The sequence below is a fragment of the Aspergillus chevalieri genome, chromosome 2 (assembly GCF_016861735.1).
Source record: "Aspergillus chevalieri M1 DNA, chromosome 2, nearly complete sequence".
NCBI lineage: Eukaryota > Fungi > Ascomycota > Eurotiomycetes > Eurotiales > Aspergillaceae > Aspergillus > Aspergillus chevalieri.
The window spans coordinates 1961731-1988351 of NC_057363.1; the positions used below are offsets into that span (position 1 = coordinate 1961731).

The 26621-nt window shown below is 48.5% G+C and overlaps 6 protein-coding genes across 6 annotated transcripts; 4 read left to right on the forward strand and 2 right to left on the reverse strand.

The window, feature by feature from the left end:
- Window positions 1–430: 430 nt before the first annotated feature.
- hmg1 (HMG-CoA reductase) lies at window positions 431–4053 on the reverse strand (the record flags this gene model as incomplete). Its single annotated transcript, XM_043285016.1, has 4 exons — window positions 431–785; window positions 848–3222; window positions 3284–3646; window positions 3712–4053. The coding sequence occupies 4 exons, from the start codon at window positions 4051–4053 to the stop codon at window positions 431–433; spliced, it is 3435 nt and encodes a 1144-aa protein (XP_043133750.1).
- Window positions 4054–6724: 2671 nt separating this feature from the next.
- ACHE_20687S (uncharacterized protein) lies at window positions 6725–8029 on the forward strand (the record flags this gene model as incomplete). The annotated part of the gene is made up of 1 exon (XM_043285017.1): window positions 6725–8029. The coding sequence occupies one exon, from the start codon at window positions 6725–6727 to the stop codon at window positions 8027–8029; it is 1305 nt and encodes a 434-aa protein (XP_043133751.1).
- A 1373-nt stretch (window positions 8030–9402) lies between these two features.
- Window positions 9403–10722, forward strand: NBP2 (adaptor protein NBP2; the record flags this gene model as incomplete). The annotated part of the gene is made up of 1 exon (XM_043285018.1): window positions 9403–10722. One exon carries the CDS (start codon window positions 9403–9405, stop codon window positions 10720–10722), a length of 1320 nt encoding a protein of 439 aa, XP_043133752.1.
- A 9002-nt stretch (window positions 10723–19724) lies between these two features.
- On the reverse strand, window positions 19725–19937 carry ACHE_20689A (uncharacterized protein; the record flags this gene model as incomplete). The annotated part of the gene is made up of 1 exon (XM_043285020.1): window positions 19725–19937. One exon carries the CDS (start codon window positions 19935–19937, stop codon window positions 19725–19727), a length of 213 nt encoding a protein of 70 aa, XP_043133753.1.
- A 563-nt stretch (window positions 19938–20500) lies between these two features.
- ACHE_20690S (NAD(P)/FAD-dependent oxidoreductase) lies at window positions 20501–21646 on the forward strand (the record flags this gene model as incomplete). The annotated part of the gene is made up of 1 exon (XM_043285021.1): window positions 20501–21646. One exon carries the CDS (start codon window positions 20501–20503, stop codon window positions 21644–21646), a length of 1146 nt encoding a protein of 381 aa, XP_043133754.1.
- A 3104-nt stretch (window positions 21647–24750) lies between these two features.
- On the forward strand, window positions 24751–25968 carry ACHE_20691S (zinc-dependent alcohol dehydrogenase family protein; the record flags this gene model as incomplete). The annotated part of the gene is made up of 4 exons (XM_043285022.1): window positions 24751–25164; window positions 25228–25309; window positions 25365–25722; window positions 25791–25968. The coding sequence occupies 4 exons, from the start codon at window positions 24751–24753 to the stop codon at window positions 25966–25968; spliced, it is 1032 nt and encodes a 343-aa protein (XP_043133755.1).
- Between the last annotated feature and the right edge of the window lie 653 nt (window positions 25969–26621).

Here is a 26621-nt window from a genome sequence, read left to right on the forward strand (position 1 = left end):
GTACAGCACTACTAGTATAGACGTATTATGGCATGGATTCGTAACTAGTCTGGCTAGATCTTTTATGTATGCAGTGGTATCTCGTCTGCATTTCATCATCCTCTTCCAAATCGACACAAAACAAGCAAAATAAAGAAATAAAAGACAATGAAGAAACGCATCTTCCTGTACTCCACGGATTAATACTCAGATATAAACAGAAACAGCCCGATCAAGAGCATCATCATGACATGAACCGGTCAACAAATATACAAAAAACGAGTCCTGCCGAAATTATGTGAAGAACGGAAAAAGGAAATTCGTCCGAGGATCAACGACCCCGTATGGCAACCCGGCCAGGCACCATCATCATGTGGCGAAGGGTGATGGAGGAGGGGGGGAGGAAGAGAGGATGAGGGAATTCCGTATATAAAGACGGCGAATATGTCGTCTATTTCGAATTCGTCATGGTCAATCCCCGAGCGGCTCCGACGGCGGCCGAGACTGGTGTTGCCGACCGCGTCGGTGCAGCACTGGGAGCACCACTGCCACGGTTGTGGGCCATGTGGGCTCGCACGAGATGGCCCGCGGCCAGTGCAGAGCACAGACTCAGTTCTCCAGCGAGCACTGCGGCTCCCACAATCCGTGCCAATTGACGAGCGTTGTCACCGGGGTTCGTGGGGTGAGACCCGCGCACTCCAAGCAGGTCAAGCATGGCCGACTGTCCTTCAAGGATAGTACCGCCACCAATGGTTCCGACTTCAATGGAGGGCATCGAGACGGCGATTTGGAGGTTGCCATCGAGACTAGTTGGTTGCAGTCAGCATCATGAACGGTTATAGATAGGCAAAAGGGAAAGGAGACTTACTTCTTCATAGTGGTGATGCAGCTGCTGCTCTCAACGTTCTGTGCAGGGTCTTGACCGGTGGCCAAGAAGATAGCCGTGAGAATGTTGGACGCGTGGGCGTTGAAACCACCCAAGCTTCCCGCCATGGCACTACCAATCAGGTTCTTGCTAGTGTTCAACTCAACCAGTGCGTCGACATCGCTCTTGAGCACGCTGCGCACAACCTCGCCAGGAATGATAGCCTCCGCGACGATCGACTTGCCACGGCCGTCGATCCAGTTGATGGCTGCGGACTTTTTATCCGTACAGAAGTTACCAGACACGGAGATGATAGCCATGTCGCTGAATCCGCATTCGGTAGACATGACATTGAGTGCCTTTTCGACACCCTTGGAAATCATGTTCATACCCATGGCGTCACCAGTGGTGGTCTTGAACCGAATGTAGAGATAGGTACCAGCAAGGGCAGTCTTCAGGTGCTGAAGGCGAGCGAAGCGACTAGTCGAGTTGAAAGCCGCCTTAATGATGTTCGATCCCTCCTCAGAGTCAATCCAAACCTTGGCAGCGGCTGCCCGAGCAAGAGTCGGGAAACCAACACAAGGACCACGAGTCATACCATCACCCGTAAGCACTGTAACCGCACCACCGCCGGCGTTGATGGCTTTAGCACCACGGCTGGTACTGGCAACCAGGACACCTTCAGTAGTGGCCATGGGGATAAAGTAGCTTTGGCCGTCGATCTTCAAGGGACCGGCAACACCAAGGGGCAAGGGCAGGTAACCAATAACATTCTCACAGCATGCGCCGTGAACAAGCGTGTAGTTGTAATGCTCATACGGGAGCTTGGAGGTTTCCAACGAGCTGGTGACAGAGGAAGTAGCCGGGGTTCGCGACACGACAGACCGACGGATCTTGACCGCCCGGGTGAAAGCATTGACACGGCTCATGAGGTTCTCGTCTTCCATGGTCTTCTCCAGCGCATATCCAGGAATCTTACCGCGAAGCGAAAGCTCGACCAATTCTTCATCAGACATAAGAGGAGCTTGCTTGTCCTTGAGCATGGCCTCACATTCCTCGGGGGAGCGCTTGGATCCTTCTTGAACGGTATCGAATTTGGGGTAGACCTTGGGCTCCTCGACAATTTTCGGGGCAGCAGGGGCAGTTTCGGGCTCTTTGATGCTCCATCGAGCGGCGTTGAACAGGTATCCGTTCAAAATGATACTCAAGGTCAGAGCAGCGATGATCCACTTGCTGAAGATGGGGTCTTCGAGGCTCTTCAGCAAGCTCTCAATCACACGACCACCAACAGCGTCCAACAATTGATCTGTGTATTCGATGTCCAAACCGCGAGTCTCCTCCGCGGCGTAGTGCACAGAGGGATATTCCAACTTGTACTTAATAGGCGAGATGACAGTCACAACGGTCTCCATCATCTGGCTCTTAGCTGTGACATAGATGGAGTCGAGACCGTTCTCTGCGACCTTGAATGGATCAATCGGGGTCGGCCCCGCCAGGAAATTGGAGACGCGCGACATGACGGGAAGACCAGTGCTGTTATCAGCGTTGCGGAAGGGAATAGCGGACAAGTTCACCAAGTTGACCAAGACAAAGCCGCCAACCATGAGGATCTTGAAGCGTCGCACACTGCTAGACTCGATCTTACGACCAAAGACACCGTCTCCAGCGTCACTAGCTCCCGATCCGGCCTGAGGCCAGTCGTTGTTGGAGGCCACATTTTCCGCGACGCGGTGGGTGATGCCATCCTCCTCCAGAGCCTTGCGAAGGGCCACATGACGCTTGATACGAGTGATTTCCAGCTTGATGCAGAGGATTGTGGTGAAGAAGGTGAAGAGCAGGAGGCAGTCGAAGAACAAGATCCAGGCGGCGAGGAAGCAGAACTGCCGAAGGCCGCCCTGCACTCCCGACGCCGCACCGGCTGCGAGGATTGCAATCTCAATACCGTAGTCGCGAACAATCTCAAAGCCCTGTTCCTTGATGGCGGTCTGGATCGAGTCCTGAATGGACCTAGGGGTGCTAGAGGTCGTCTGACCGCTTCCGTTAGGCTGCGAAGCTGCACCGTTGGCCCGAGAGCTCTGCCGTCTGCCATCTGCCGAAGCGTTGAGGACGGCCTTGGTGAGGATAATGGGCTTTTCAAAACCGATGGTGACAACGAGAAAAGGAAGGCCTTCGGACAGCAGGAGCACGTTGATTGGGACTCCCAACTTTGTGGTGACCAAAAGACCGAACAGGAAGGCGAATGCGCCCGAGAACAGAACGGTTGCGCCCAGCCAGAACTTGGAACCCAGGCGTCTCATGGAGACAAACAGAGAGACGAAGCTCAAGTGCATGGACAGGTAGCCCAGAGCCATAATCACAATGTCAATCGTTTCGGCGTGCTAAAAAGGATTTCGTTAGCAAACATTCAACATTTCGAGCTCGAAATTCAAGAGATAGTACCTTGATCAAGTCCACGAACGAGCCCCAGGCATCAACCAGCCAGAGACCGATGGCTTTGTACGACCCAGCCGGGCCACGAGCAGCTCTCATGATCCATTTCTTCTGTTCCACCTCACTGGTGTCCGCGGAGGGGTCAGGGATCTCCTGCACCGCCTTTAGAAAGTCGGAAACCTGCTCAAATGGCACGGTAAAAGCCAGAGACGAGTCGTGGGAGAAGGGAGAAAAGAGGTTAGGCGTAAAGGGAACGGATTGAGCGGTGGCATTCGAAGGAACCGGGACATCGTGGGCAACGGGAGCGGGAGGAGCGGACTTGGAGGTGGAATCGGGGAAGATGAAGGTGGTCAACGCGAGGTGTTGAGCGACCTGCCATTGACAAAATGTCAGTGTCCATACAAAACAATTCAATTCAATTCAAACGGAGAGCATACCTTCTGCTCGTTTGGCGACGACGCGTCCTCAACTTGCCACTTCCAAGAGGTACTCTCACCTAAGCGGAGACTCCTGCTGCCTTGGAGGAGCAAGTCGACATCCACCTGGCCCGCAAGATCCCTGGGATTTCTAACGGTATCGAAAAAGCTGCCTTCGAGAAGACCAACATACGTAGTACTGGCGAGGAGGGCAATGACCACGATGGTGTGGATAGGATGCAAGCAGGCACGACGAGAAATGGCCTGTAAACCACCGGTAACCTGACGCTTTAACCAACCGGGTTCCGCGTCCCTGTCCTCTTGGGCGGGACGAAAGCTCCTCGTCAAGAACGAGGTAGCCATGCTGAATGTAGGGAGAGATAGGAATGAAGAGATTTCTGGACAGCTCTCTGGAATTGGCGGTCTATAGGGCGAGCTGACCCTGCAGAGGAAAACCGCCTGAAGGGGATCAAAGGACTCTCAATTCACCGAGTGATCGAGAAACTCCCCTCTTTTTTCTTTTCCTGTCGTTCTGTTTTCAATTTCTAATCGAAGGACAGAACATGGAAGGAGAAAAAAATTGAAGGAGAGGAAAAAAGAAAAATAACAAAGAGGGAACGGGGCAGGACTAAAATAAATTGGATATAGCAGCGATTTAGTCCTTGCACGCTATTTGACACTTGGAGACGATCAGAGCATACCTGGAGAGAACGGTGAGGATTTGCCACGCGACAGGAGAAATTGGCCAGAATATTGCACGGAAGGTTTGAAATTCGACACTCCTTAGTGATTCTCTTGTCCTTCTCCTCTTCTTCCAAGTCCTCTTTCTCTTTTTCTTCCAGAACTTTTCTTGATTTTCGGCCACAGCCCCCTGAGGACAAAATCGGTAAGACTGGCCAGACGCGGCGGATCAACGTAACACCGACACGGCGCCGATCGGAGATGTTCTCTCAGGGTTCGATCCGAGAAGAGAGAGGGAAAAAAAAGGTAGGTGAAGATGTGAGAAGGAGGGTGACCACAAAGAAATACTCCGTTCTCGAGTCTAAAGATAAGAGGCACTGCGGGGACCACAGAAAAAAACGAATAAACTAACCAAGGCCCGGATGGAGATTCAATTCTGACCCAGCCAGCGCTACAATTTCTACTACCATACTTGATGAGGTAGCTCACTGGCTTGTTACACAAAGACCGCCATTTCAGCTGTAATATATGCTCCATCCAGATAAAGACTGAGCGTAGGTCCTTCCTTGCATTCAGCTCTCTGCTGGCAAATCGAGGCTCTGCCTTTGCATCCGGTTTGCGTCCATTCTCCGGCCAGAGTCATACTCCCGTACACGCCATGATGTCGGTATCTTCGTACAGAGCACGGAGTATTACCACTGCTTCCACTCTGTCAACTGTAGGTTTATCTCATTCACAATAACGCACACACCCATTAGGTAACTTCAACCGATTAAATTGACCCTACCCACTCTTTCTCTCGGTAGACTCGGCCAGCTGCTCGGATTCGGCGGAAACCACGCGATACTGTAGCCATATCCACATTTTTTTCATCTAATCAATCAGTAAATCAATCAGTGACCCATCATGCATTCTAATATGGCGGAACTGGCCGATATATATTCGGATGCTCCTGTATCGGAGTTGTCAGTGGTTCGTATCCGGCATCTTCGACGACAAAGCAGTTGGATTTGGATGTTATGTTGGACAATAGGAAGCGATACTATACCCGAGAATAAAATCAAGGAAAAAGAGAGCTCTGACTAGTAAACGAGGAGTGGGATATCATGCAGAAAACGACAAGCTGCATTGACTTGATACTGCCCTAGTTATTCCCGCTTACTGACTCTGCTTTGGGCGCGTTGGGAACTACATATGCAGGTCACCACATCTCAGTCAATGTCGGTGTCAGATCTGATTCTTCGGCACCAGTAAGCAGCAAAAGATGACATATATAAGAGTAAGCGGAACCCCGTCAATCACCGCAAGACCCTATCTGTTTCATCGCATCCACCCCAGCGCGTCGCTCAAGCTCTCTGGCTCGGATGTAGCCGCCATGACAGGACGATTCTATTGTTTTCCTTTCAGTTTTAAAACAGATACACAGATGCATAGACGCCTGTGACACTATTTGCTTTTCTAATATTCCCATGCTGATGGGGATATATTCACAAGGCAAGCTAAAGCGCTAACCGCCGGTCCCTGCAGAAGATCTCCTCAATGGGAAAAATAAGAACTAAGAAGACAAAAGAGATGAAAACATCCTGGCCAGTGACTGCTAAGCGCCGACCACATCTGAGATCCAGTCCAAACATCAAGAAACAATAATAGCAAAGCGCAAGAAAAGTTCAATGACGCAAGGAACTCACTACAAGGTCTGACACAGTAACCGCATGAACCCGTCTCCATACGCCATCGATTGGCCTTCAATGCTTCCTCTTCAAGTGTGCCTGCTCGGGGATTTTCCTGTCATTGCTGCCACATGGGGACATGTTATACTGACTGGTGCCGTTGGCGCCCAGAGGAGTATATTTCGTTACTCTTCTACTACCCGTAAGGGTGCCACAGGGCGATTCACCCAGTCCAGATTTAGTTTTTTTTTTTTGCGCCTTTTTTTCATTTCGCTTGAGACGCACAATAGCCCTATTGATTTTGTCCGATAGGAGAATAAATAGAGACCGTTGGCTCTTGTTCTATTGTCTATTCTTTTTATCCAGTAAGGTTCTCCGGGTCGAGTCCATTGTCAGTGAATCGCTCTTTTACATTCCCTTTGTTGGGCATTGAGGCTTTATTGTTGCCGTCATTGGTCTTTCTTTCAATAAAGGCTATTGTCTATTGTCCATTCTATTATTTGAGAGACAAGGAAGAGTGTCAAGAGAATTATATAAGGATGTTTATTGTCGCTTGCTAGTTGCTATTTCGTTTTCTCGCTCTCTTCGGTTCCAAACTGCTTCTTGCTTATACTTTCTCTCTTTGACGAAGAAGTGTCGAATCCGCTGGTCGGAAAAAAAAAATCATACAAGAAACGAACAAAATGCACATCCCTGCGAGCTGGAAGGTGTTGACCACCCTCCTCGCAACCACCGCCAATGCCCATTCTTGGATCGAACAGCTTATGGTCATCAACCCCAACAATGGCAGCTTCGTCGGTTCTCCAGGTTACCCCCGAGGCTACGTCCCCCGCACATCGCCCGATTTTTCGGACGACGCCATGACCTACCGACTTCCGTCAAATGGGATCAACCTTACGAAAGCTGACAAGATATGCATGGATACCCAGACGAGTCCGGACGACCAAAAGCCCGACTTCCCACGTCTTCAAGCGCAGCAGGGTTCCGCTATCGCCCTCCGATACCAGGAAAACGGTCATGTGACTGAACCTGAGAACCAAAAAGGGAAGCCCCCGAATCGCGGGACAGTCTATGTGTACGGCACGACCGAGCCCAGTGACGATGATAGGATCGTCGGCATCCACAAGGTCTGGAACGAAGACGGTACTGGAGGCGACAAGCGTGGGAGATTGTTGGCAACGCGAAACTATGACGACGGTCGATGCTATCAAGTCAACGGCGGAACTATCTCGACGGATCGACAGGCCAAGTTCAAGCACACGGCAGATCAACTGATGGGTACCAATTTGTGGTGTCAGACTGATATCAAACTGCCGGAGGATGCGGAGGGCGGGAAGCAGTACACGCTGTACTGGGTCTGGGACTGGCCTACCCTCCCTGGTAAGGACGATTCTTTGCCTAACGGGAAGCCAGAGTTGTATACGACCTGCATGGACGTGGATGTCACTGGAAAAGCAGACACCAACACAAAGGCCCAGGCTAAGTACGATGATACACAGTCTCTTAACGACGCTTCCATTCCGGGTCAATTTGCGAAACTCTTCTCTCCTGGTTCTGGTTCCGATTCGGGTTCCGGTTCGGCTTCGCAGGGCGCTGCGAGTGCAAGCTTTGCTGTTGTCGCGAGCTCTGCCGCCGCTCCATCAGCCCAGCCATCGTCCAGTTCCCCGGTTCTTCCAGCAAGTTCTGCTGCCGTTCCCTCAGCCCAACCGTCAACGGATTTACCTGTTCCTCAAGCAGCTGCAAGCTCTGCCGCCGCTCTTTCAGTCAACCTGTTCAATTCCCCGGGTCATCCAACTACTTCTTCGGCAGCAATCTCAGCTGCCCGGTCCAGTTCTCCAGCAATGTTTGCGGCTCGTCCTTCAAGTGATCCTGCAATTTTCGCAGCTCCATCAGCTTCATCGTCCGTTCTCAGCAAATATCAACAAACGGGGCCTTCGTTCGTCACCCGGACGAAAACAGTACACCAGACCCATTGCCCAGACGCATAAATATTCTGCTTGATTTGAACGAAAATTGGTGTTGGTTAATTGCCTGCAAGGATAGGCTGTAATACTTAGCAGTGCCTTTGGGTAGAGCAGGTCTCACCTAGTTTCCTTCTCTTTTTGTTTGTTTCCTTGTGCTTTTGCTGTTTGTTGAACGATGACGCTCTTTGACGTAGCTAGACATGAACGATACGATTGACGAGCTTTGATGATCTCCTCTGTAGTTTGTAGTACATAAGGATGCTTGTCTCTGGGACTCAGTAGTAGCGATAGACTCAGACTGCTTGAAGCATCAGGCATTAATTACGACTCAGACTAGCGCCAAGGCAGCGACACCTGAAACACGCTAGACGACCGTGGGGAGTCACGTGAGTTACCTCGAGGGACGTCGAAAAGCTTCATCTCGCGACAACATCTTTATTGGTATCCGAGAAGAACGACTGTCAAAATCCTCTGCACATCAGATATTGCAGCTGCACTATCACATACATTGCACCTTTCAGCTAGAGAACCCCCTCAGCTCGCCCTCTTCAACGCCTCCGAACTGCGCCCCGTTGATCCTCTTCTCAATATTCATAATAATCTCCGGTAAGCCTCACGCTGTGCTCGCTGATATTTCCCTTCTTATATTAGCAAATAAGGGCGCTATCTCTGTGTTCTCTTCTTCTTCTTCTTCGGCGCCCCTCTTCCCATTTCATCCCACTTTCTCTGTTTTCCTTCTTCTCTCTCTTTCTCTCCGTTCCCCTCTTCTTTCTAATCCTCTCTTACATAACGCGGGCTACTGACACTTTTTTCGTGCTGCTATATTTAGATCCTACCCTATCTGCCCTCGAACCTGACAAATCTCTACGCAGATTCCTCTTCAGCGCGAAAGAAACTCTGTCCGTCTTACTGCGTCTCGTTTCAGAACCACTGCACGAACGTCCCACGACCGATCGACCGGAGTCGTAGTGAAGCCACTTATTATTTTCTTTCTTGAGAGCGCCCGGAGCTGCTGCTTTTTGTTATTATTATTATCTTATATTTGTTTCGCGACCATTTCGCTCTCAGCACTGTCGCAGTTGCGGTCCTATACAAAATTCATTCGCGCCGGTTGTTTTTCGCATTGTTTTTGGCAATTGGAAACGTCGCTCCTTCAACTCAACGCATTCGCTCCTTTTCCTGTCGTTAGAGCTTGGTCTCTACACACCGTTTGGTTTTTCTGTGGTGGACACATCGCAATGCGAATCTAGGGGCGTCATTATTGTTGCCAGTGAACGAACGATCCCTAGCGTTGATTCTCTCTCGACTTTCTTCTTGGACCTTGATAAATTGAGACAAATCTGGTTACATCCGATCATCGTTTCTCCTCCGCTGTTCCTCTTGACACACGAGAACCAATGACAACTACTACGACCATGACTCCTAGCTCGCCGCCTCCCACGGAGCAGCAGCAGAGTCCGACGCACTTAACCACCACTCTACAGCCAATTGTCACGGAACGGCCGTCCAACCAGCGATCGTCCGCATCCTACGCAAAGGATCGTTTATCCACGTTCTCGAATGTCTCCTACAGCTCTCAAAACCGCTCGCGCCCCGGATCGCATGTTTTCCCCGTATTCCATTCCAGTTTGTCGTATGCTCTGGTCCGCGACTTCGCATACCCTCCGATCCATCCTCTCCACTACGGACCGCTACCCCCTCGCGCATCCGCTGTGTCGACACCAGTGAGTGAACAGCGTCGCCTCTCGGATCCTCCCGCGCCCTGGGACAGTTCGCGCGGTCAGTGGTCGACACAGCCATGGACCACTGAAAACAGTTATGGAAATCAACAACTTCCTGCAATGTCCTTTGGCGATGGCCCTCCATATAGCGAAGATGAGGACTTGCATAGCCCCGTGTTCCGTCACCGGAAGAACAAGTCGACTGGAACCGTCTTGATCGGGAGGCGCGGCAGGAGTCCTGGACGTAGCATTCCATCTCGCTACGTGGCAGAGGACCCGGAGCGCGGAACATTGGTTAGCATGAACGCAGATGGCAGTGAAACTTATTATGTGAATGGCGGAGATCCATCAGATGACGGGCCGGGAGGCGAGTATGTCACATATCCGGCGGATGAGAGCCACTATTCACATTTGATGGATGGCGGTACATACGGCAACCCACAAAGCTATGAAGGAGATGCGGGCTTCGACTCAGAGGACGACGATCCGTATACCCGCGACTTCCAATTCGCCGTTGGGTGCCCTGACGAAGAAATGCATGGTAAAGCAGTGGCGCTCTTCGACTTCACGAGAGAGCACGAGAACGAATTGCCGTTAGTCGAAGGCCAGGTGATTCTCGTCTCGTACCGACACGGACAGGGCTGGCTTGTAGCGGAAGACCCTAAGACTGGTGAGAGCGGCTTGGTTCCTGAGGAGTTTGTTCGGTTACTCCGGGACATTGAGGGTGGATTGACGTCCTTGAACGACGAATTTGAACCGGAGTCGACGGAGTCCCAGGATACGACGCCCACGCAACAGACCCCAGGAGAAACGGACAAGATCGCTACCACAAATGGGGAGGAAAGCAAAGAAGACAACGGCAAGCAACCAGCCGTGGTTTCTGTCAGTGACAAGTCGGAGCAAGGAACTGGTTCCGCCCCTGCAGATGACAACAACGGTTCTCCGGAGAAGAAACCCGAGGATGAAAACCATGCCAGCCTTTCGACGAAGACATGAGAGACGCTTGTTCTCGTACCGGTTTTGCTTATTTATTTTGGATACAGCGAGATTAGATCGGAGCTATCCATACGATCTGTATGGTGCTCTTTCCCCCGACGGGGTTATACCACTATTCAGTCTTCCACCAGTCTGGATAGCGTTTTACCGTTCGATTTGTTCCAAGGCAGGACCTTGGGGCCTACTTACATACAAACTGGACAAACCATGAGGGCTACACCCTCCGACGGATTTCAGGTTGAACAGAGGCAAAAGTCATGTTTATCGCATGTTATATCCCAAGTTTACCTTCGTCGTCATCTATCATACATAGGTCGTGTTTTTTCTGCCATCTCTTCTCTTCTGATTTATTCTGATTTGCTCTTTTTCTTTTGCTCTTTTCTTTTCTGTATATCCCTCAGCGTCGGCGTCAGTGTCATTACCATCTTCATTTTCGTCAGCGTCGTCATTGAACAAAATGTTAACTAGAATATAATGCCTATTCGATAATTAGACCATTTCCTACAGTTGTAAATCACATTCCATGACACTGCGCTGGATGGACAGTCAGTGAAATATTTGATGTCAACCTATCAACACATGACAATCCCTCCTTTGCCGCCAGTCAATCACATCTGTTACTCCCCCCCAATTCATCGAGCCAAGTATTTTGAAATGAGCCAAGATCAAATCCTGTTGATTACGTTAATGCAGGGCTCTCCATACGGTATTCTGGAGAAGCAAAGTAGGCGCCAAAATGGAAGGAATCCCTAGCCGTGCATCATTATGGCAAACTGCCTTGTGTCGTGTTCTCGTGATCTGCATGTGCCTACCAAATTCGGGAGTTAGCTGCGTACAAGTATGGCTTCCCGTTCTCATGGAGACATATTGGAATTGGGTTCTGACGCTCAGCAGGATGGCATTGTCGTTGAAAAAGCGGTCGAATGGAAATTGTTCCATTCTATCAACAGATGTCAAGGAACTCGGCTAGGAGAGACTATCTCGATTATTGCAAGGAAGCGCCATATGGATGAAGATGGTTGTTGAAATTATCAAGGCCTGCAAAACCAGGGCATTTGAGCCGATGCGATGCTTCTGAAGGAAATACCACTGCCCAGGCAGCTCCATAAGCTCTTTGTCACGTTATTTCCCCGTTGCATCTCAAATGACCCTGAAAACAAAGAACTTGCTAGTACAGCTCTGAAACTTCTCATCATCACTCGCAGACCTTTGAGCATACTAGAGCTCGTCTGGACCGTTGCACTGGATACGGCTAAACATGTTACCACCATAGACGCCCTTGCTAAGCTGGTAGACCATCAAAGAGCCATGGATCTTATCCACCCATTCATTGCTCGGTTCGACTGCAGTTGACCTAAAGAAGCGTCAGGTTCTACTGACACTTCAGTCGGTGAAGGAGTTCATAATAAAAGAATGACTTCGAAGCTTTGTCTACAAAGTCCGGTCTTGACAGAAACTGATAAACGTCTCGAGAGCCTGGAGGCATTTATCTTGGATGCTTGCGTCAGACATCTTCTCTTAGGTGATATCAGCAGTAGAGATCTGTTCTCCGAGGAGCAAGTGGGCATCGAAGCATATCTTCAACACTGGAACTCCCGCGGTGAAAACGTTCTGGATCTGGCATCAAAACTCTGCAACCCAGAGATGTTCCGCCTTTTGATTTCCCGTTTTCAGGAAGGTATATGAGGCAGATGGTCAAGGAAACATAGCCCTAGTGCGGATTATCATGAATTCCCCAGCTTCGCAAAACTGGTATGAGTCGGGGAGATATTGCTCTTGCAAAGCGGCACTGATTGGAATCGCCATTCTTGGGATGGACCACGAAATCCGTTGCGGGCAGCTGAGCGGCTCGGTGATTTAGATGTGTTGCCTCTTGATATGTATTGGCAATGTGGATCCACTTTCGGCCCTGGCCTGTGATGGCGAAGCCCAGGTGAGTTTGAAAGACAGAGGCCCTGAAAACGAGGAAAATATGTCGCAGATTTTGCAATTGCTATGTACACATGCCAATGTAGTGACGGCGTCGGCTGAATGTTAGATCAAACAGTGATACTTGGAATAATAATCCTTGTGAAGGATTACCTATCCTTAGGACTTCTGGATCGGAGCGCACACAGCATGAGGCAATATTGCTTGTCCAAAGTCAATTATTGAAATTCTAACCTTCTGCTGTTTACTGCTTCATACAGTACGACAGTAATGAACTTCTGCTAATATTATTTTCGGCAAACCTGAGGAATGCAGAGATGCCAATGTTGCCAGGACTTCACAGAACTACCGGAAGAACTCAACATGGCAATGGCAAAATGATTTCCAAGCTGCTTTTGTAACTATTAGATGTTGTGCGAAACGGCACTTGGTGCCCGTAGATACAGATTTCGTTGGTATACACACGAAACCAGGGGTGCATTGGAGTCAATCCGTTGGTCAACCACGTTACTGTAAAAAAAAAAGAAAAAAAAAAAAACAAAAAACATACAACAGCGGGATTCGCTGGTGGTCACCCACCCAACTACTAACCGGCCGGCGTGTGGCTTGTGTACGGTCAATATTGGATGGGTGTCCCTAAAAGGTGCAAGATGGCGTGAACTCTTGGCGCCCGCGCGACTAGCGTGGGTGCCCTATAGAGGGGTGCGATATTCTACGGCCACTCACACCCGGTGCGAAACCCCCGGTCCAAGCGCTGGCATCATCAACCTGACGGCCAATTGCCTAGGTTAAGTTCGAGTGCCGTTCCAGTCCGCTTCTGGGATCGATCTGGGTCCACGGAGCTTGCTCAAAGCTCTTTGGAACATAACCGATTATCTTGTGAGCTAGGCTGAGATCCACAGAAGATTGAATGCTCCCATGACCAAGCCTCATATTAGGATTTGGTTTCGAAACCACAGAGGTATAGATACTATATAGTGTATTGGAGTTGCCTGCATAAGCACCTTGTCAATAGTATTTTTTTAGACCTTACATGTTCACTTCCAGAATGGACTTGGCGCCTGGAACATCAAAATCAGCACCCACAAAAAACACGTCTTTTTCACGCGTTTATCGACCGATAGGGGCCTCCTGGCACCTATAAACCACCATGGAGGCACTGAGACCCCATGGTGGTGGTATATCGCACGCGTCACCCCCCGGAGTGGGCAACGTGGCCTCCCAGTTCGCGGAAACAGAAGATATGCCAGTCACCCCAACGCCAACCCGCTGGCGATCTGGAAACATGATGCAACCTGAATTCAATAATTCTTGGAGATGGCTATTAGAGATAGTCGTTGCGACCGATATGCTAGAAGCCAGTTCCAACATGCTGATGCAGGCGTGTATATGGATGCTGAAAAGCTTGATGAATTCCATCTTTCTAGCTGACTATGAAGCCGAGCGAATAGATTAGGTTAATCGCATAAATTCCGATCATTCCATGGCTGTTTGATGGCATAGCTGGCCCAAAGTGGCAATAGCTTGAAAACCTTCCTCGTGAGCTTCTTTCTGATACCGAACATCACATTTGAATGCCTGCAGCTCCCACTGAATAAGCCGAGAGAAGCCATCTGAAGTGCCTGCCTTTATAGCACTCTGATACATGGAGCTGGCGTCATCTTCCATGTCCTTTGAATCCTGTCTCATCTAATCATTTCGAAATACAATCTCCTTTACTTGAATCTACTTCGACTCTTTAAGTTGTGTGTCTGATGGGGTAAATGAACTAGAGAGTATACATGTGTGTGTTTGGCGCAAAAACGCGCCAAGAAATGAAGAAAATTTTGCGTACGCTAAATACACACACAGAGCACCCAATTGATCTAATCACGCAAGGGATTAGACCGAATGATAGCGCTGAAAATTTGACACATTTCTGCCTCATCATTGACTGTGTTCAAAGACGGACAACAACTGGCAACATTTACCGCGCGGCTGAACCTTCCCCAGTTCCCAACCTTCATATGCTGATACCTGAGAACCAGGCGATGCTAGATACACGGTAGTCTGCTTGGTTATGATGCTCTCCTCTATTGAGGCAGCGATTTCTGGCGAAATACCGATTGGCCTGGACCTCCTTGATTTTCGCCGTAGGACACGAACATTCTGGGAAACTCTTAAGTCACACATCTCTCAAGGATCAAAACTGTATAGCAATGATCAAGGTGCTTCCCCTCTTCCATAAAAATTGTTGAGGCTTATTAATGATAATGAACAAATCAGCTTTAAGGGATATCGTGCTTGACCTGATCGCATCGCTCCAGCTCGTACCAGCAGCACGCTTTCTTCCTTCTCGCAGCAGCCATGGCTCACTGAGCGGCCAGCTTGCCCTCCTCTTCCACCGAGTAGATACTGGGCAATATAGCCCTCTCGCCTTGGTCCCATTGCTGATGACTGTTATGGAATCGAAGCAGGACGTCGATGTTTGGGACATGGTTTATCTGTCAACTCGGAGCCATTGGGATGCTCAGCCTGAAACATTCAGAGCATCCTATTCCAATATGCAGTCAGAACCGGCCTTTCCAGAATCAGCTTTGCAGTATCTTGTCCAATGTATCACTATGGCAGAGGCGCGAGCTGCGGCGGCTGAGGAACGTCAGAAACAAACGCAAGCTCGAATGAAAGTTGCGATTAAGTCACTTCCTGATCTGATTGAGTTGCTAGGGACAGATGCGGCTACAGTGCTCAGGTCGTTTTTCTCTTCAGATATTCGTGACAATATGGAATTGCTTGATGATGACTGCTCTTCGGATCAATTTTCGAGAGAATATCAATCTGCGGAAAGTGACACATTACAGACCCCTGAACTCTTGGAACAGATCCTACTTCACCTTCCCATGCTGGATCTTCTCCATTCTCAACGTGTCTGTAGACACTGGAAAGATATCATTGATTCATCACCTACATTGCAGCAAGCGCTTTACTTTCGCCCAATCCCGGTTGGTAGAAATCATGGCGAGGTTGGCTCAAATCTACAATACCAAGGCTCAAATATTTTCAATCCTCTTCTACAGGAAGTATTTATGGAGTGGTTTGATTCATCCAGTTACTTCAAACTAAACAGCAGAGACAACAGAGAATATGTCGCTTATATTCCCATGCAAAGAGATGATCCCGAGATATTCTACAGGCCAGAGGCATCATGGCGCCGAATGCTCTTTCAACAAACAGTTCCAGCAACCCAAGAAACATTAATTTGTTTCAAGAAAAGCGTTGGTCCCTACCCGTACAGCATCATATCACTTCCGAGTGACTACACCATGGGACAGGTCTGCGATCACGTCAGCAAATTAACACATATACCACGTGGCGATGATTTGCAATGGCTTTTTTTCTTGCAGCCTGGGTCATGCCAAAAGCCCCGTTTTGGACCTAGGGCTGAATATTTGGTTCAACGGCGGTGGATTAACCGACAACTTTGGTGTGAAAAGTATTTTGGCATGGCCGACAATATGAAACTAAGTGCCAATGAGAGGCAGGCCCGAAGGTCTTGGTGTGAAAGAAATCCAAGACTGACCAGAAGGAAGATTGAATGGGTGCACAGGGATTTGTTTCGGTATACCCCGACCTTCCGATGGCGTCCTTAGGCGTCAACGCTCTTTCTACCTAGACATACTGTATGGTAATTACTTTTGTTGTGGTTCCGGCTTTCTCAAGTTGGCCTCAGAATTGAAAGCGCGGGGCATCTCTCTTCGTCTCTAATAGGTTCCCAGGCGCTGTGATGACCTGGAAATGATGCAGCACACTGCCTAGCTAAAGCCCTAACAATGAGGCAGAATCCATTAAGGAGAGTATTTGAGTTGAAGCAGGTTTCGAACCTCTAATGAATGTAATGAAACCAACTATATTGAGAAAGTATGTCTGTGTAAGACATTAATGATGAAGGAAAGAAGCGGTCATACGACTCGTACCGCCATAGACACATTCACACATAGTAGCGAGTTTACTGTATGAGATATACCAGATTGTAGGGCGTTGATCAACATCAGACACATACTCATGTAATCCCACAAACACTTAATAGCATGTTGGCATGTAGTAATCCCTGCTGTTCAAAGCTCGTAGAGACTTTTCGAGTGAACGTCTTGCTGCGCGAAACTCACAGGCAAATTTACAATTATATTGGAAGTGGTCTTATCACGCAGTGTGTCGTCTGAGACCCTGCTCGGTCATATGGCCTTCGGTAAGACAGACAGGTGAAGTTGGAGCGCGAAGCATCCATTGCCAACTCATGTTGGCGGCGAGAGCAGGCGACCGAGTAGGCACTCGTTATTGGCAAGGGTAAACGATTCAGACGCAGCAGGGCAATAGTGTGGAGAGTAAAAGATGTCCAGGGAAACAGGTCAAGATAAGACCCCGAAGCACCGAAAGCGAGGACTGCTTTTGATATGGTACACGATGGTGAATTTGTTGAGATTACCTGAAAGGAAGCTCGTTAATTGACGCAGTGAGTATGATGAATACTTGAATCTGCAGGGCTGCCCATCCACACCATCGTGGAATAAATAGATGCTGTGAGGGTAAGGAAATCTCGGGGCATCGAGAAAACATACTAACGAAGGATTGTGGGGCTCGCGGAATCTCATCCACCTGCCGGTTACCCCATGGTTGTGGGAGGCCTTGTGGCCTTTCCGACAGTAGTAGAAGTGGTGGAGGGTCTTTGGGCACCCACAGGAGCACTCCAACTTGGCGTCTTCGTGCCCGAAGCTCATGATATTGGGAAAAGTCTCCATGGCCCGACCGGGCAGCAAGGAGTCGACCAAGGCTGGCTCTGGGGAGAAATAATTCGTGAGGTCGTTTATCTAGGCCGATGGAGAGGTCCTGATATTGCTGCGGCGCCTTCTCAGTCCAGTATGATTGGAATCGCCGCCAGAAGACCTCCTTCAGAGTCCGGTGAGCCCAGGCATATCTTGCAGGAGTGTTGGTCTGTGGGGTAGACCTAGCTCCTTTCTTTGCTTGCTCATCGGCCTGCTCATTCCCTGTAATATCGGCATGCCCAGGGATCCAGCCGACAACTACTCGCCCAGGTGTGATAGCCTCACACCTGAGTGGTCGATTGGGCCAGGCATTTGTGATTTCTTGGAAGGCCAGGATGGTGCTCTGGCTGGAGCCTCTGGGTGAGCCCACTAGCTGTCGTGCTACCTCTTGGTTGTCTAAGTTTTGTGTGTAGGGGGCCTGGGTGCTATTGAGGGCGGCCTTCAGCCCTTCATATGCTGCAGTGGCCTCTGCATCAAAAACTTCATGCTTGGGGAGATGTGACGGCCTGGTCACGTTGGCTGATTATCACGGGAGGTGTGGTTGTTTGCTTTATTGCTTTGTTGATAAATATGGCGTTACCTCCTTTCTTCCTTCCTCATGTTGATTATTCTCGTCGATAGCTACCTAGGTAGAACCCATGAGTTGGACGTTCCATCATCCTAGTAGAGCGCCGTGACAGGAGACAGAGATGGCCGCAGGTAGACACTTACTTCCAAGCACCCCAGTGTCCATACCATCCAGCACCAGCTACAGCGTCTGATTTACTCAAGTGGCTGCCGTCGGTGAAGAGGAACATGGAAAGTGGAGGGCATGTGTCAGCCCATTGTTCAAAGGCCATTCCTGCCCTGTGTCGGATTGGGCAAATGTTTTGGCTAGTTCTAGGGTCCTCAGCCTGCCAGGGGGGATATATCAGAAAGTCAGTCTGTTCTATCCCCTCCAGCCATGGCAGGTGACTGCGGATTAGGCGTGTGTTTGCAGGAAAGGATCGTGTTTGGAATAAGCGCCTGAAAGCTGGGTGACGATTGTCCAACCTGGAGACACGTAGCCTGGCAGCTGCGCATTTCTGGTTTCCGTTTCGGGACCCCGCGGCACGTGATCTTGATTCGACACGCGGCCGTTTCTCTACCGACATTAAATAGCAACTACTTAGCTACGGGAAAACTTGGCTGTATACTTATGTCTCTTGGGTACACTCCCATCACGACCATGAGGAAGCACTAGCCCCTAGCTGTGCCAATTGCCGCGACCCCTTCTCAGTAGACCACCCCAACTGCCCTGCTCGCCCTACCTTACAACAGGGAGTTATCCAACGACCATCTAAATCACAGTACAATGCAGTGAGAAAAGCAGGCGCACGCCAGCATAAAACGAACCAGCTCAGTGCAACTGAGCCCCCTAGAGGCCTGGGCTCCCCACCTACAGGAGAACAGTCTCAATCATGCTACATAGACTATTTCACCTACAAATCCTCCAACTCAATGTTGGCCGAAACTGGGAAGCGCATGAAACCGCGCTTCAACTAGCTTTTGAAAACAACTGCCATGCGGTGCTAATTCAAGAGCCCTGGATTCTTACAGACCGCTCCCGTGTCACGGGCTCGGAATAGTAGATAATAACGAACTGAATTCCTATCTAGACTATTGTAGCCATCGACGAGAACATCAAACCTGGGGAAGAAAAGAAGGAAAGCAACCTACCTACAGGAAAAGGGGTTTATATGTGTCACTGCGCTCTAAGTGCTTTCGTCTGTTAGCTCAGATGGCGTTGTCGTCTGTTGGGATGGCGTTATTTGTATATATCAGTGACTGAGACATCAAACAGTCACATCCCGCCGAATATCTAAACAACACCCATCCTTCCACCAACTAAACCCGATCGAAGACTGGTCAGATAGGTCCCGAGTCCTCGCCTATATAATGAAACACCCACACCTGAAAGCGGAACTAGTCCCTTTTGGATTAGCCTCCAGGGACATCCTGGCAGTCCAAATCAACACCCCCCAGAAGACTGCACTCCTTGGCTGCGTAACCTAGTGGTGTCCGACCAACAGCAAATGCATCAAAAGAATTATCACCCTCCGCGAAGTTGGGATCCGTGCCTCGAGATATTAACAAACGGGAAATATCTAGGTGACCATTCATAAGGGCACGGACAATAGGCGACTCATCGTATAAAGCTGCGCAATTGAGATCAGGTTGGCCTAGATCCAGCAAGACCTGGATGACCCCTATGTGACCCCATCCCGCGGCTGCTCAGAGAGAATCACGTTGAGTTTAGTCACCAGACAGTTCGGTGGGGATTCCAGCTTCTATGAGTCTTTTCAGGTGCACATGGTCACCGGAGCCCATGGCGTGCATCATCGCTTCGACTTGGCGGTTTTGGACATGATGGAACAGTAGTGGATTGGCTAGCGAATAGAGCAGGCGACAGGTCTGCAAGTAAGCAATGCGGAAGAGAAGCTCATTGGGGAGCGATAAGAGGGGCATTGTAAAAGTATATTGGTCGAGAGGGTTGCTTTGAAGTTAGGCAGTATACCGAAATCCTTCAGACACATTTCGTACCGTTATAGGTGTTAAAGCGAAAACTGTGTCCGGCCCTTCACGTTAGGCGTCTTGGAGCACAGCAAGTCGGTCGACGTGGTTAGTGACTAATGCGGTTTGGTAAGCAACTGCTAATCAGTGAATACTGGCCGGCATAGGCGCGCTCAGCGGCGGCCGGTCTCTGCGGGCGGACTATTTTGTATTCTGTTGACAATTAAGAAACTCTCTTCAAACGTATTTAGAACGATTGGTGATAATTAGAAACCAGGATTTATCATGACATTAAGATTAATAATGTCCATTGCGAGATGGGCTATTTATAAACACTGCTAATGTAATATATCAGTTGCATGCATGGATCCAACTGTCAGGTAAATCTGGTATAAAAGCCGTAATTTATATCACTTTGTTTTTCTTATCTTTTTCTCCTCCCAGATAACTATCCTTTTTCACCGCAAACATTGTTTCATAGGCCTGCTGAAGTTCCTTTGTGTCCCGGATTATCAATCATGGCCTCGAAGACTATTGTCATTATTGGCGCTTCGTTCGCAGGCATCCCGACTGCGCACGCACTGCTCAAAGATGTCCCTTCAACCAAAGTGATCTTGATCAATCCATCCAAAAAGTTCTTCTTCAATATCGCAGCGCCGCGTATAATAGCCCGGCCAAAGGCGTTCCGTCCAGAGCAGTACCTTTTGTCGATCGAAAAGCAGTTCTCTCACTATTCGCAGGATGCATTTGAATTTGTCCTTGGGCTTGCGACATCAATCAACATAGACACGAAAACCGTGACTGTGAATAACGAAAGGGTAATCACGTTCGACTATCTTGTTATTGCTACCGGGAGCACGACGCATTCCATGACCGATACGAACAGCATACCCATTCCATTCAAACAGCCAGCGTCCGACGATACACAAGTCTTGATCGAAAAGGCACAGGACCATATCAGCCGAGCCAACAGGGTCATTATCGGGGGTGCCGGGCCAATTGGGGTTGAAGTAGCAGGCGAAATTGCAGAGGCTGCTGAAGAACGCGGAGCACATGTTACTGTCACCCTCATCTCTGCAACTGACCGAGTTCTGTCGATGTTGAAACCCCGTGCTAGTGAGGTTGCGGAGCAACAACTCAGACACAAGAATGTGGAAATCATCCGATCTGCAAGGGTCACTAGCGTTTCTCAATCAGTAGATTCTTCGACCTGGACTGTGACGTTACACAATGGCGAGACTTTGCAAGCTGATGCCTACATTCCTACAACTGGAGTGGTACCAAATAACAGCTTCATCCCACAAGAGCTCCTTGATATGCAAGGCTGGGTCAAGGTTGACGCAGAGCTGCGCGTGCAGGGCAGGAACGGCAAGAAGCTGCCAATATTTGCTGCAGGAGACATCACTCATAATTCCATGCGACTTTCTTTCAAAGCAGCAGAGCAAGCTGCTATTGTGGCTGCAAACCTGAAAGCCGAGGTCTGCCAGAAGGGCCAGAAGCGCATGTACGACCAAGGAAGCAACATGATGATGATTGTTCCTATCGGCGCGTCTGGCGGGTCGGGGCAGATCTTTGGATGGACCCCTTGGAACATGTTGGTCAAATTCATCAAGTCAAAGGATTTTTTTATAGCCCGGGCCGAGTCGATGATTGCGGCAAAGTGATGCGAAACGTGTAATGTGGTGGGTGGTCTTGACTACAGCTTCCCTTTCCCTCTTTCTGTCTTTTGGTCTATTGTACCGTGTAGACCGTCATGATGTGCTTGTCAAATTCATTTAGATAATTAGGTAAACGTGATATGCAATTGTTCCTTTACCTTTTTTTTTTTTTTCTCCTTTTTCACCTGAAGGACTTCACGAATCTATCGTCCCCTCACACCATTTTCTGCGTAATTTAAATAGATTTTTCCTTATTGATAGCATTGCGAGAGATTAGGTGGCACGCTCCTAGCCAAGCCCACATATTAATTTGGGCGGGCGTCGCGAGTACGAACTCCAGCTCCGCCGGAACGTGAGCTTTCCACGGCCGGTCAGCTTGGGTTCTCGGAGCCAAGGACCACCCGAAACCCCGAATACTCGATAACTGCTTCATTAGTATGTTTTTGAGACATGCTGAAAGTTGTGTTTCTGGCTGATAAGATCTGGGGGGGAAACGACTAAACAGTCCGTTCGACTGGGTTCAACCTCACATTCTGTGTCCCTTTCTTCCCGTAGTTATCCATTTAGGATTACCTGATATGGATTGTTCCATCTACTCCCCTCTGCACCGAAACCGTGCCTGTGAGAATTGCAGACAGTATGTACTGCCAACCCCCAGGACCCTTATTGTTTGCGTGCTTGACTAACCTCAGTTGCGTCACATCGTAGGCGCAAGAAGAGAAGTATATTTCCCTCATGCCAGCCCGTTGCCTATTCCTGATATCTTGAACTTGAGGTGATACAAGCCAGCCAGAGTGTCGACGTTATATATTATCAGGGGGCAACATGTACATATCCATTGCTGTCTTTGAAACCTGGTTCAAAGGAAATCAAACGCAGGATAATGATAGATTTTGCTATAATCAGGTCAGCCGACCGGTAATTTGAGATCACTGGAGCAATCGATTTCCGGGCAGCAGACCACCGACATCAACGAATGTAAGCTTGGTGAGATATTTTCGGCATAAATTACCCATGAGCAGTAGTGTAATTCCTACTGAAATGAGAGCAAGGTAGCTAAAAGCAGACATAATAGGATTAGTATTTTGACGGCCAGAGCCAAATGTTCGCAGGCATCAACCCAATATCTATAACAGATTACTGTCGAAATTATTAAACATGGCTGTTGATTCCTGGTCAAGACTCAACGAGACTCGCTGCATCACAAAAAATTTTTGATGCCATCCTTGTATCTGATGTCATCTGCGACATTGTAAGGGACTGGCCTATTCACTCAATCGGCCGATCTTGTCCCCTTATCATACTGGAACTTTGGGTGCCTGTCTCCAGCTCCTAGTGGAGACATGCGACTTCAACCTGGGACCTGCGCGAAAAGCAACACGATCTTTGCAAATGCTACACGTTTGCTATGGAACAGATCGCTGAGTATTGGGTTCTTGGAAGACTTGCCCTATGTACGCTGATCCTACTTACTGCTTTTTATTTCAGGACTAATAGACTAATTGTTATGACTAGCATCTTTTCGCACGTACGAAAATAAGCTCAACCGCTCGAATTTTATAACGGTCTGGTCACCTTGGTAGACTATCACATGAAGCGGAGTTGTTAGCCTTGCCGATAATTGCAGTGTTACCTTCTTGTTCATGTCGATGATTCTCGTCGATAGCTGCCTGGGTAAAATTCACGAGAAGGGGTTCCATTACGCGAGCGAACGGGGAGTATCGGCTAGGGCCCAACTCTCTAGTCCTTTGACCTCCTTCTATAGATGTAAACAGCAGAAGTTCAAGAAAGGGGTGCAGGTATAGATAGAATTCATGGTGTTGAATGGACAGGTAGAAGAAAGCCATTATACAAGGTGCCAATAAGAAGATAAACAAGACAGCCCTAACTATCATGCAAATATGTGAGCATCGGCTCATCATACTCGGGAACCGATATGTATAGTAGCGCACTGGTAGGGATCGAACCAAACAGTCAGTCGAATATCTAGCTTAAGATATTTCATACTTTTAAGACTTTATCTAAGACTGGGTTATTAAAGATAGTGAGATAAGCTAGAGTGGATAATTTGTAGCGATTACTACTAGTCTTCTTTGTTTGGGTATTATACAATTCAGCCTTGGAAACCCCTCCACAGCGACCGCAGCGAAAGCGTCTAGGTAAGTGATACCGAACAAAGAGTAACAAAAGGTCCATTTTGAAACTAGCGTCAAGGACATGAAACCCATCGCCTCGCGTGGAGGTAAAGCCCATGGCCATGGGAATACGCTCACCTGATGCTAAGACGGGAGTTGGTTAGCAGGACTCGAAAAACGGCCACCGAAGTAGCCCTTTTCGGCCGCCTGCTAACCGTCTCATAGTTAAATTGAGTAACTACATGTTTAATTACTTCCTTATTTGTACGCCTCTTAACTGAACAGTCATTTCAGCTGCAAAATGCTAGTAGTGAGGCTACCCTCAAATTATTGGCCGGACTAGTGTCATTTCCTGTGGGAGCCAATTCTGGGGCACCATGTTCCAAAGGACAAGCTGCAGAATCCTGAAGATGACGCGGAATGGAAATGGTAGTGGGATATTCCGATGGCGTATGCCGGTGGGATATTCCGGTGGGTTGTTCCGGCCAGCAAATACTACTTCGCCGACTTCACTGCAGTTTTGACGCCTTGTTCATGGTTGGAAATCCTACCGAAAATCTTACTAGAGTTCAATGCTTGAAGAATTAGCCAAGAGATCACACTGTATGAGCAATTGGGATCAGGTGTGTTCAGGTTGATTACGTGTTTTCGCATATTATCTTGGAAACAAAAACTACACCATGTGGTTTCTCCCTGAATTTCCAAATGGTTCTAGTTAATGAAGGATAAAACTGAAGTAGAGAAAGACATGAATATCTGGGGGATGGGCTACGCTATTTTTGCTGTATGGGCTCCACAGCGAGTCCCACTTGAATAATCTCGTCATTATAACAAGAGGTGTGTCATTACGTGAACACCGAGCGAACTTTTGATTATCAATCATGAGCTTTGTTTGATAATTATATATAAGGACCTGCAGTATCCTTCCAGAAGGGGAAGATAGAATTGAATTGATTGAATCAATCTAGCAGCACCATGTCAGTCCAGTCGTACAAAGCGTTTCGACGCACCACAGATGGTTCATCTGTTGAGCAGGTGGAAGAGAAGCTGCCATCGTCACTCCATCCCGATGAAGTCTTGATTCGCATCCATGCTGTTTCCCTTAACTACCGAGATGTTGCGATGATGAACGGGAAGTACCCAGTCAAAGTGATTGACAGAGGTATCCCTGCATCCGATTGTGCTGCAGAGGTTGTTGCAGTTGGATCTGAAGTGACAGATTTCAAGCAGGGGGATCATGTTGCACCCATTTTTGATTTGAACAATCTCACTGGAACCGAGGACGAAACTGCAACTTTAGGTGGAGACATTGATGGTGTGTTGCGACAATTTGCAATTTTTGACCAAAAGGTGTTGATACACTTGCCGAACCACCTTTCCTGGGAAGAGGTGAGTAATATTTGAATTGAGCCAGAGATGAATACATGCTAATATCCTGATGTATCCTCACAGGCGGCTTGTATCACGTGCGCTGGAACAACTGCTTGGACAGCTTTAGAGATGCCGCGGTCAAATGGTACCGCATTACTTCAAGGTGAGCCTGTTCAATCTATACAATTTAAAAAGATATTAATGTCCTTTAAAACTAGGTACTGGGGGTGTCAGCATGATTGCTCTATTGATCTGCTTGGCAGCTGGCATTCGCCCCATTATCACATCTTCCTCTGATGAAAAGCTTGAAATAGCGCGTTCTTTGGGTGGGCCAGGAGCTGTGGACACCATTAATTACCGGACCTACCCTGAGTGGGATGAACAGGCGCGTCATCTTACAGGTGGGCGAGGTGTTGATGTTGTGGTCGAAAATGTGGGCCCTACCACTATGGCCCAGAGTCTCCGTTCGCTTGCCCGCAGAGGGACTGTTTCACTGGTCGGCTTTTTAGGGGGATTCAAAACAGACCAAGTTCTTGACACAATTGGACCTGTGCTAGTGAAGAGTGCGGTGATTAGGTATGTCCCTTTATTGGTTTCTTTTTCTTCTACGTTTCTTTGAAAAATGCTAAATTTGTCACTCTTAGGGGGATTGCTACTGGCTCTAAGACTGACTACCAGAATCTCTGCAACTTTCTAGCAGCGAAGAAAGTTAGTCTGAAGTCTCTACTGGATGATGCCACCTTCACCTTTGAAGAATCACGAGCTGCACTTGATCATCTTTATGCTGCCAAACATATGGGCAAGGTTGTCATCAGGATGTAAAATCTAAGGACAAAAATGTCATTTTGTTTTGCGCGGCAAAACATTAAGTTGAGATTAGAAACTCACCGGAGGGAGATCTATTTCAGTGAGGCTGGTCGAGGAGATCGTTGAAATCAATATGGTCACCTCTGTCAACTCATTTATCCAATTTTTTCGAGCTCAGGACGTATGCACCTATACTTCCGCGAACCTGCTCCTGAAGTTTTGATACACTCACTGATCACTGAATACTTAGCCGGTGCTTACAGTATGAGTTACAGTACTCATTGGTTGACTGGCCACATTGTTCATTGGTTATATTTGTCGTACTCGAATTTAGTTCAATCATTAAGCGACTCAATTCAAACTAGCAGATTGATAGGGAGAAATTGATGAAACGCAATAAATAGTGAGATCAAGTAGTGAGTACTCGTTTAATTATGGACTTAAGTGCTTACATCCAGTTTCACATTTGAGCGAGGCTTTGTATTCCGTAGGGAAGCTGGTCAAGCTAGGGACCAGTCGCCGCTACATGCTTAGTGGCGGATTCGAGTTTCTTTTCACAATGACATTGATGACTACACCCAAGCCAAAAGTCAAAGGGAGAGACACGAAATACTACTCATGCCATTAAAGGACCGCATTGGGATTTGATTGAAGCTAAAGTAAACTAT